The 10890-nt window shown below is 36.3% G+C and overlaps 1 protein-coding gene across 1 annotated transcript; it reads left to right on the top strand.

Moving 5' to 3' along the window:
- On the top strand, positions 1 to 3845 carry LOC101309292 (serine/threonine-protein phosphatase PP1 isozyme 4-like). Its single transcript, XM_004307534.1, has 4 exons — positions 1 to 324; positions 1361 to 1920; positions 2010 to 2232; positions 3456 to 3845. The coding sequence occupies exons 1-3, from the start codon at positions 123 to 125 to the stop codon at positions 2196 to 2198; spliced, it is 951 nt and encodes a 316-aa protein (XP_004307582.1). The 5' UTR covers positions 1 to 122; the 3' UTR covers positions 2199 to 2232; positions 3456 to 3845.
- The last annotated feature ends 7045 nt before the right edge of the window (positions 3846 to 10890 follow it).

Raw genomic sequence — 10890 nt, 5'->3', positions numbered from 1 at the left:
AAATTCCGTCAGAGACCCTTTCTTCTTCTTCTTCTCTCTCCTCCCTCTCTCTGGTTTTCTAGGGTTTTCTTCTTTCAATCGGAGCCGTCCGGCAAGGAGGGATCTGAGAATCGAATCGTCGAATGGCGGCGCAGGGGCAGGGAGCTATGGACCCTGCCGTGCTCGATGACATAATCCGGCGGCTCACGGAGGTCCGATTGGCCAGGCCGGGGAAGCAGGTCCAGCTCTCCGAGTCCGAGATCAAACAGCTCTGTGTTGCTTCCAGGGAAATCTTTCTTCAGCAGCCTAATTTGCTCGAGCTTGAAGCTCCTATCAAAATTTGCGGTACGTCGAACTCGGATTACATTGATTGAGCTCTATTTGTGTTTGTAGTTTTATTTTGTTTATGATTTTTGAAGAATTGCTTTGATTTTTTATACTCTTCTGTGGCTTTGATTGTGATTTTGGAAGTTTGTTTTTGGTTGGGTTGTGATGGAATGAGCTTGTGGTATGTAGTTGAATGAAGACTCGTATGTATTTGAATTTTTTTTCGAAGTTTTGAATTTGAATGAAGAACAGAAGAGCTTAGAGAAGCGAAGATTCGTCGCAAGCTGCATTTAGTAATGAGATGTTTGTTTTGGTTGTTTAGTTGGTCTTTGGTTGTGATTGTTTTTGTTTTTGGTAAAGATTTCTGCTTTAGTCCATTTTTTATTCGTCGATGCTGTGTTAGTTGTGTGATGTGTTTGTGTGGGTTTAAATGATTGTGGATAGTTGATGTTGCTGTCTGTTACTTTGAGTTCATGTATGTGATTATTGTTCAGTTGGAGATTTCTTGTGAACAAAAGGATGTTTGATTCATGCTCTATGTTTGATTGCTAAATGAGTGCACACAGAAGTAACCAGCTTGAGATTTAAAATGTTGGCCACCGTGTTTGTTCCCAATTTTTTTCATTTGCGCGTGGTTATGTGTTGTGTTGCTTCAATTTAGTGGTGGTTTTGTAATGCCCTGGGGGAAATCAATTTTTTTTCTTTTTTAATCTGACATTGTTGAGAATGAAAAAATAGAATTTAGAAGGTTGAATTTGGGGAATTTTATATGTTCTCGGTTTTTTTTTTTTTTTAGGGATGGCTGATGGCCAGGAGATCAAGGGCTTACAGTTTAAAGTTTAAACCTTAACGTATTGTCATTTGAGTTCCTTAGTTATGAGGGAGAAAGTCATCTGAGGCTTTGAGAATCGCTGATATTTAGAAAAGGATTATTCAATGCTCACACACATAAAAACCTCTGCAGCTGTTATGGAAGACTGTTCTGTTAAGTATTGTTTTAGTAATCTTATATGTATACACTATATTCTGACATGTATGCTCTTCTTTATTTCAGGTGACATTCATGGGCAATATAGTGACCTACTAAGGCTCTTTGAATATGGGGGCTTTCCTCCTAGTGCAAATTATCTGTTTTTAGGTGACTATGTGGATCGTGGCAAGCAGAGTTTAGAAACAATATGCCTCCTGCTTGCATATAAAATCAAATTTCCGGAGAACTTTTTTCTTCTTAGAGGGAATCACGAATGTGCTTCTATTAATCGTATATATGGTTTCTATGATGAGTGCAAGCGCCGGTTTAATGTCAGACTTTGGAAATCCTTTACCGACAGCTTTAACTGCCTTCCTGTCGCAGCTCTTATAGATGACAAAATATTATGTATGCATGGTGGTCTTTCCCCTGATTTGACAAATTTGGATCAGATCAGGAATTTGCCTCGTCCAACTGCTATCCCTGATACTGGCTTGCTATGCGATTTGCTCTGGTCAGATCCTGGCAGAGATGTTAAGGGATGGGGAATGAATGATAGAGGAGTCTCCTATACATTTGGCCCTGATAAGGTGGCAGAATTTTTAATGAAGCATGACTTGGACCTTGTTTGTCGTGCTCATCAGGTTTTTGACTTTCCTTTTCTTCATTTGCAGCTTTTCAATGTGTTCACTCATGCTACCATGTTAGACACTGAACAATTATTTTGGTTCAGGTTGTGGAGGATGGTTATGAATTCTTTGCCGACAGACAACTTGTTACAATTTTCTCAGCCCCCAACTACTGTGGTGAATTTGACAATGCTGGTGCCATGATGAGTGTAGATGAGAACTTAATGTGCTCCTTCCAGATTCTTAAGCCAGCAGAGAAAAAAACAAAGTTCATGATGTCAACAAAAATGTGATGATTGCAATATCACTGCTCCAGTCTTTATCCAGGTCAGCTTATTATTGTTGCAGTTTGTTCCCTTTTGGCATTCATCATGTTCATATATTTCTCATGTTCAAGCCCATGGGTTTACCAGCCGTGTATGTATGTATACATGTTTCATGCCTGTGTCATACTGTCTATGTTATTGTGTAGTACTGTAGTTTTTTTCATTTTGTACATGTGGTACGATGCATGTGCATCTATATGGCTAACTATATATTAATGCTATTACAGAATACTTTTCTTCTGTGATCCTTTGTATCCTTGAAGTAAGGCTGTGGAGGGTCTTTATATAAAAAGTTTATTTGATTTCCTATACTGTCTTCTACAGTTTTCTCTGTAGTTTCTTTATTTTCTTTCAAGGCTTTTTTAACAACATTTTAAATAACTTTTGGTCCAAAAATAAGACCTTTAATACACTTGTGAATTTTTGGGTATGTAATTATTCTATAAAGTATGAATTGTTTGAAATTTACTTTAAAAATTACATATACTCAGCTCTAATGTCATAATCTTCCTGTGAATTTGAAACATGTTACTTGATTTGTTATGAGTGGATTGGATACTACATTTACCTTCGGAAGAAAGGAGAATCGCTATCCTTTACTCCTTTCAATGGTTTAAAGATGTGTTCAGGCTGTGAAAGAAAAAGATAGATACAGATGTCTCTACACTGGTATCTGGAACTATTTTGTTCGGTATTCTTTTTGTTTCTGTGGAAACCATGTTAATATGTCATCATAGCTTGTCAGTTCATGCTACGCTGTTAGATAACCATACTGTTGCTTGTAAATTTTGGCAGAAACATATTGCCCATCTTATTTTGAATAAAGGAGCTAATGTTTTAATTTTCTGGTAATAATACCTTCATTTCTTGTTTGCTTGTAAATTTGGTTAAGATATCCATAATCAGCTGGCATGGTTACTATTTATGAGTTATGAGTAGTTGATGAGTGTAAGGATAATTTGTTACACTCATCATTGTCATCCCATAAACGTAAAGGCATTTCTGTGTATTACCCTTGTAGATGGCCAATTGGCCCAATCTCATATGAAATACTTCAAAACTGTTCTCCTGCTTGTAGAAAGATCATTGCAATTTGTGTCAAATGTACCAACTTTAGTTAGTAGTTCACCATGTCAAATCTCATCATGTCGCATGGTCATCTTATCGTGCTACATAAGTACATATATAAACTTTGCAGGCTACTTATCTATTTATCTTTTGCAGGCTATTTTCTTTTCCCATTTTTTCTTGGGAAAATTGGCTGACAATCAAGGTAGCCAACTTCAGTATTTTCCTGATCCCAATGATGGGGAGGGGCTATAGAAATTGGATGTTGGAGCAAAAGTCTGGAGCGGTGAGGGGCAGAAGAATTTTAATATTTCCTCGTTCACTTTTCTCTGTAATGCTTATTCTGCAACATTTGTGTACATATATTTGGTCTGGCAACTCATTGTTGTGCTTTCCATTGAGGCCAACATAAACGGCATCATTTCACTCCCTCAAGGATTCTTCGGTTTTCTCAGACTACTAGTTTTAACTTATCGATTGAATTTAACTCTTTGTATTTGTGCCTTAGGCTTATTTTGATTATAAAAGATGGTCACCTGTTATCAATGTTGCATCTTAATATTTGGGGTTCAAAGCACCCTATCATATCTATCGTTTATAATGTCACAGCATTTGAGAAAGAACATCTCTGATTGATCTTGTCTCGTACCTGACCTCATTGGTGACATACATCCTCTTACAGAGAGGAACTGGAGATTGTGTTAGCTTTCATGCTATAACCAAATAATTTATGTATTAACAAATAGCTTTTTCGCTTACCATTGTTATTTTTTTTTCCTTTCTTTTTTCGTTATATTGCATTTGGTTCTCTTTTAAACAGAGCTTCCAAACCATAAACATAGATGGAAAACATTTTCAAATCAAAATGATTTACTCAGGTCTTATATGCTCATGCTCTTCTTGACTATGTGTGGGATTCTGATGAGAGATGCTGAAATTTTGTTGCATTGATAATTTTGTGACTTTTTATTTTTTATTTATTTTTTATCAGTAAACAACTAATGTGTTACAACGAGTCTATTATGAGTTGAACTCATCACCTCTTTTTTACAAGGACCCCTCACTTACAAGAAGAGACTTATATCACTAGACTAAACAGTACCGGGCATAATTTTATGACTAAAACATTCGTCGAATTATTTCAATTAAAAAACATTTCAGTAAACATCTCAATATCTTGTTTTTTAAAAGGGAACACCTCAATATCTTAAATAAATTAAAATGAATTTAAATTTGAAACTCTGCAATATCTTTTGTTCATATGTTTTTGAACATCTTTGTGTCTTCTCATTTTACAACGCATTTTAAATTTTTCGCCCTCTCTTTTTCCATATTTTTTTAAAATAGGGTTCGTTTTTGGGCCAATGATAAAAATGTACTTTTAGAAGTAACAAATGATAAAATTGTTAATAAATGTTCATTGATGATAAAACAGTACACCTGTTTAAATCCTTTAAAGCGTTGCCCATAAAAATAAAAAAAATTACGATTTATGCCACTAACGAAAACCGTCGAATCGTTATTCCTCTCAAGGCAAATCCACTCTCTTCCAAATCCCAAATCCATTTCAGATCACCACCTCCTTCTCTCTCTCTCTCTCAAATCCGCCAGCGACGAACCCTTCATCGTTCCAACGCTACTCCTCGACGTTGCCAACTACGCTAACTAGGGCTGGTTCCCGTTGACTACGCCATATATACCGTCGCCAGCGACAAGAAATCAAAGGCCGACGTCGATGTGTTGAAGGACGTGCTGCTTCCGAAGCAGGCGGAGGGTCAGGAGTACAATGAGCCTCAAGGTTTGGCTCTCTTTGATTGCTTTGAAATGTGAAAGTTTGAATTATATAAGAATATCACATTTGTTGCGAGATTGTGGCACACTTCAAATTTGATAGGTTTCAGTTCAAATTTTCATGAATAGGCACTGATCTATGATGCTTACGAATTGGTTTTACGAGAAGGACCACATTGAATTTGGTTATGCTGGTTATGCACACCAGGTGCTTGATGAAATGTCTGTGAATGAATTTTGGTGTTTTTGCTTGATGAGACCACAGTGGACATTGATGTGCTAGCGAGGGCTGACCTTCTCAAGTTCTTGAGCAAGAAATGTGAGGAAAGAGATGCTACACAGTATGAAATTGGAATTTGTGTATTAATTTTGTACTAGAATATTGGTTTCAATTAAGATTTATAAAGTTGATATTGTGGGAGAAGTTGAGCTACTGGGTTCACTGTGAAAGATGGTGTTTCTAGTTCAATTGCCTGTAGTTCTAGTTTGAGGTTGTGTTTCAGAGCATGATTTAATAGTCACTTATTTATGGTTAATCGCAGAATTGGTGAATTGTGGAGAGGAGCAGAGTCTAGCTAGAACATGGAGTTGGCAGAACAGTTTGGACTGGGAACCTTGATCTCTAATCATGCGTAGAAGTGTGGCTATGCCATTCAGAATCTTGTTTTGCACAAAGATTGGTCTAACGAAGTATATTTGCTCAAATTGGAAAACAAAGGTAATATGTTCTGTCCAATTTAGTTCAGTTGTGTTATTGTGGTTAATACAAAGTCCACAGTGCAAACTTAGAACGTTTAGTTATGCTTGTTGTGAAGGCTGGAAGGTCATAATTTGGTGCTTGAGATCAATTCCAACTCTACAGAGGAAGTGGCTGGTATTGTGAGAAAGGTAAACTCAATTCTTGAGCTTATAATTGATATGCAATTGGTTTTGAATGATCTGGGTCTTGTGTGCACGTGTTTTATTAATTATGAGAAAGTTGATCACTTTATGTGGCAAAGTTCATAACCTTATGTGGCTAAGTTCATAACTTGGAAAAGAATTGTCTATTTGATTATGGAGATTCAACTTTAAGTACTACTGGGTATCATTTGAAGATAGTTTTGGAGATGTATAATTAAGGTTTGGGTGTCCATAGTGATGGAAACAATTAAGTACATCCAACATGACAAGTAATATGCTTCTTGATATTGAAGTGGACTTTGTTGTTTTTCAATAAAGGTTGGTCGGAAATGCTAACACTAGTATTTTCGGATTAGGACTTCTATCATCTGGAATGCAAAGAAAGTGGTGGTGGTGTTTGCCCAAGAAAAGCTAATGGAGTCAAAGCTGCTATATTTCAGGTAGGCTGACTCGGTACTTTCTCGGTTAGAATTTTTCTTATATATACAAACAAGATTGCATGGCTGTCCAAACTAGAGTATGTTGTCAACATAGTTAGATGGATAATTACATAGATGAATAGTTACATAGGCAGGATAATGTAGTTACACAAGTGTAGCATGTATGTAACTATTCATGTAACTATCAATCTGTAGTTACATGGATAGTTACATGAATAGTTACATAGATAGATAGTTACATACGTGGATAGTTACAGGCATAGTTACATAGATGTATAGTTACATGAATAGTTACATGGATAGTTACATGGGTAGTTACATGCATAGTTATATAGATAGTTACATAGGCAAGTTAATGTAGTTACACTAGCATGCATAGTTACATGGATAGTTACATACATAGTTACATTTAACTATGCATAGTTACATGGATAGTTACATAGATGGATAATTACATACATGGGTAGTTACATTGGTAGATACATATGTAGTTACATGGATAGTTACATAGATAGTTACATGCATAGTTATATGGATAATTACATACATAGGTAGTTACATTGGTAGATACATATGTAGTTGCATAGGTAGTTGAATGTAAACTGCACATCTAAACAGCCATGTAGCAACAAGCAAAGAAAAAAAAAAGATACATATTTAGATACAAATGCAGTTATAATAACTATTTTGAAAACCTGAATGTAACTACACATGCAACTGTCGATCTTCTAGTTACATGGGTAGTTACATTGGTAGATACATATGTATTTACATTAAGTGTTTTGAGGTGTGATAAGCTAACATATCAGAAAATTTTGTGCAGAAGAAGATGATGGGAAAGAATAACAGAGAAAGGGATACAAAGGACAGAGATGTTGACATACAAGACGCAAAGAAAAAAAAGAAGGCAGAGTTGATGAAGAGGCAAAGCTAAAAAAGAGAGAAAACAGTTGATGAAGAGGCAAAGAAGAAAAAGAAGATAGTTGATGAAGAGGGTGATGATGAACTGTTGGCCAAACTTTGCAAGTAGCAGAACATGAAGAAGACACTAAAGAAGGATGAAGTTCTGATGTAGATTTTCTCTAGTTTAGTTTCAGATAGGAAGTATTACAGATCATACATTGAGCTAATTTTTCAATATATAAGGAGCAGTAGGTTCAGGAAGTTGAGAGCAAAGTGTTCTATTCTGTTTGAATAGCTACATGAAAGATTAAATGTTTTGAACAGATTTCAATTAATAGACATTGCTTTGCTTTGTTTTCTTTTGCATTCTGTGTATGTCAATATATGTAACTGGTTATGTAGCATGTATGTAACTACCCATGTAACTATTCATCTATAGCTACATGGATAGTTACATAGGTAGCTTAATGTAGTTACATAAGTCAAATAAATAATAATTGTAGCGTGCCGTTGCACCGCGACGGCAACGTTCTGCTGCTTTTAGCATGTTGTTGAACCGAGACGGACACTTTATGCTTCTTGGCCATAACAACATACTCAAATACAAAAGTAACTGGACATGTAACTAGTAAATACAAATGTAGCTGACTATCTATAGTTACATGGATAGTGATATAGGTAGTTTAATGTAGTTATACAAGTCAGGTACATATAATAATTACATAATCCAAATGATAATATGTAACTAGTCAAGTAACTATTGAAAACAACGTAACTAACTATGTAATTGTTCATGTAACTAATCATGTAACTGTTCAAATCCAAACGATTCTCCCTCGCCTTGACTCATCAATCCATTTGACTCCTCCGCATGCTCTTTGTCATTCCCGCTGGGTTCATCAACCTCCTGGTCTTCGTTGGCTTGCTTGAGAAGGGTGCCAAGGAATTTGGCTTCGAAACCAAAAGGAGAACCCCCAAAACATCAAAGAAAGAGAGCATTAGACATTAATTTGTTGAAGAAACAGTGCATATGCAAATACATGCGAAAGAGAGAACATTAGTTTGGACAGATGAACTTGTAGATTAGACACATACTAACAATGTAACTACCCAGAATGTAACTACCCAGGTTTCTATCAATCTATAGTTACATGGCCATAACAACATACTCAAATGCAAAAGTAACTGGACATGTAACTAACAAATGCATATGTAGCTGACCATGTAACTATGTAACTATGTAATTGACAATGTAACTATCTATGTAACTATCCATGTAACTATGCATCTATCTAACTATCTTTGTAACTATGCATATAACTATCCTTGTAACTATACATGTAACTATCCATGTAACTATCCTTGTAACTATGCATGTAACTATCCATGTAGCTACCTTGTAACTATCCATGTAGCTACCTTGTAACTATACATGTAACTATACATGTAACTATCCATGTAACTATCCATGTAACTATGTAATTGACAATGTAACTATGTAATTGACAATGTAACTATCTTTGTAAGTATGCATGTAACTATCCATCTATGTAGCTATCCTTGTAACTATGCATGTAACTATCCATGTAACTATGCATGTAACTATCCATGTAACTATGTAATTGACAATGTAACTAGCCATGTAACTGTGCATGTAACTACGCATCTATGTAACTATCCATGTAACTATGTAACTAGCAATGTAACTAGCAATGTAACTATCTATGTAACTATGTAATTCCGTGTCTCATTGTTTATGGTCTTTGTCTCTTTTGGTTAGACTTTTGAGAAGAGCTCAATCATGTAAATAACTAGCTTTGTAACTTGCAAAGTAAGAAGTTGACAATGTACTATTTATGTAACTATGTAATTGACAATGTAACTATCTATGTAACTGACAATGTTATTATCTATGTAATAAATAGTTGGAACTATATATGATGTACTTTGAAGCCATAAGACAGAATATGCTTAATGTATAAATCTAGGTTACTCAATACTAACCCACAATTTATGCTATACAAACTGGGAAAGGTTTCCTTGTCATATCAATATAAGTATTTATAAAATAGTTCTTTTTTCTTACATACTTACATTTAGTTTTAATTCTAGTCATGCAGATGGATGTTAAGGTATGTTTGCTTACTTGAAAAGTTCGAATAGAGAAATTCATGAAATCAAAGTCTTGGCTATTATCAAATAACATTGTTACTAGTGTCAATAGAATCATTACTGGGAACTAAAATGAACAGGTAATAAGAAGAATCATAGTCTGAGACTTTACAAGAATTTTGAAACTGTTTTTCCATTGATAGAGTCAAGGCGAGTCAAAATCAAACCTTCTCGACTCTAGAGAAGAATAACTAGCACCCCTACTAAAATTACTTTACAATAGCCAAAATGACAAAGGACTTGCATGTAGAAAACATTTGAAATGAAACAGAAAATGGTATCAGCATATAGGATTCACTCAATACCAACTTCATAGTCTTCATATGAGTTCAGAGCTCCCAGCAAAAAAGAAAGGCTTCATAGAGTTCTCAGAAATCACACACCTTTTGTCTATTACATAAGGTAAACTGATGCACCATTGGCCTGTTTCACAAACCAAAAGATATGAATATAGCAGGAAAATGCAGAACATAATTCAAGAAATATAGCCAAACAGAAATGAGCATGTAGCAGAGAGAGACACCTATTGATGGTAGGTATGCCAAGATCCGGTTCTAACAGAATTATCCCAAGATTCACCAAGAAAATCAGAACTCTCGTTATCTGAGTCTTCGTAGATCTGTTAGTAAATCATAAGATGAACAAATAAAGGATCAAGAGCATGAGCATACTTGAAAGAAACAATCAGATCAGCAACAATAGCTACAACAATTACTTACACATCCAAATGCATACACCACCCCAGTTCATAATCCAAATCCATGATCCCAGGTCTTCAAAACTCAACCAAACTCAAATTCAGTAAGGAGGTGAAGCTCGACAATTAAACAAACTTTGATACCTGAATTGAATTCGACGGTCACCGGAAAACACAAAACATGATTGGAAAAACTCATAAACTTCATCTCTTCGATTCTCTCTCCCAAGTTGACGTATGTACAAGAAATCGCAATAGGCTTCACGATTTAATGGCCTGTAACTCTGAACTCGAGGACTCCTACTACCCCTCCCCTTCCCAAAACCGACACCTTCCCTATATCTTCAAGCGTCGGCGATGTGACGAGGAGGGGGGACACGACGGGCCTTGACGGATCTGATGAGATGGAGTGGATGATGCCGCCGGCGAGCGCCGTTGACTAGCACAGCCTAGAGATGCAGGGGATGGAGAGGGAGATGCGGCGGCTGAGCCCAACGGAGAGGAGGTATCAGCTGAGGGGAAGCAGGGTTCGCCGGAGCTCCAACGGAGTGTATGTATTTGCGATCGGAGACCGGAGCTCCGTTCACGATCCATGTCGACGATCGTCGGCGATAAGAGAGAGAGAGAGAGAGAGAGAGAGAGAGAGAGAGAGAGAGAGAGAGAGAGAGAGAGAGAGAGAGAGAGA

This window comes from Fragaria vesca, linkage group LG7 (genome assembly GCF_000184155.1).
Source record: "Fragaria vesca subsp. vesca linkage group LG7, FraVesHawaii_1.0, whole genome shotgun sequence".
Lineage (NCBI taxonomy): Eukaryota > Viridiplantae > Streptophyta > Magnoliopsida > Rosales > Rosaceae > Fragaria > Fragaria vesca.
Note: the sequence above shows the minus strand (reverse complement) of the source record. Positions and strands in the feature narration are given on the sequence as shown.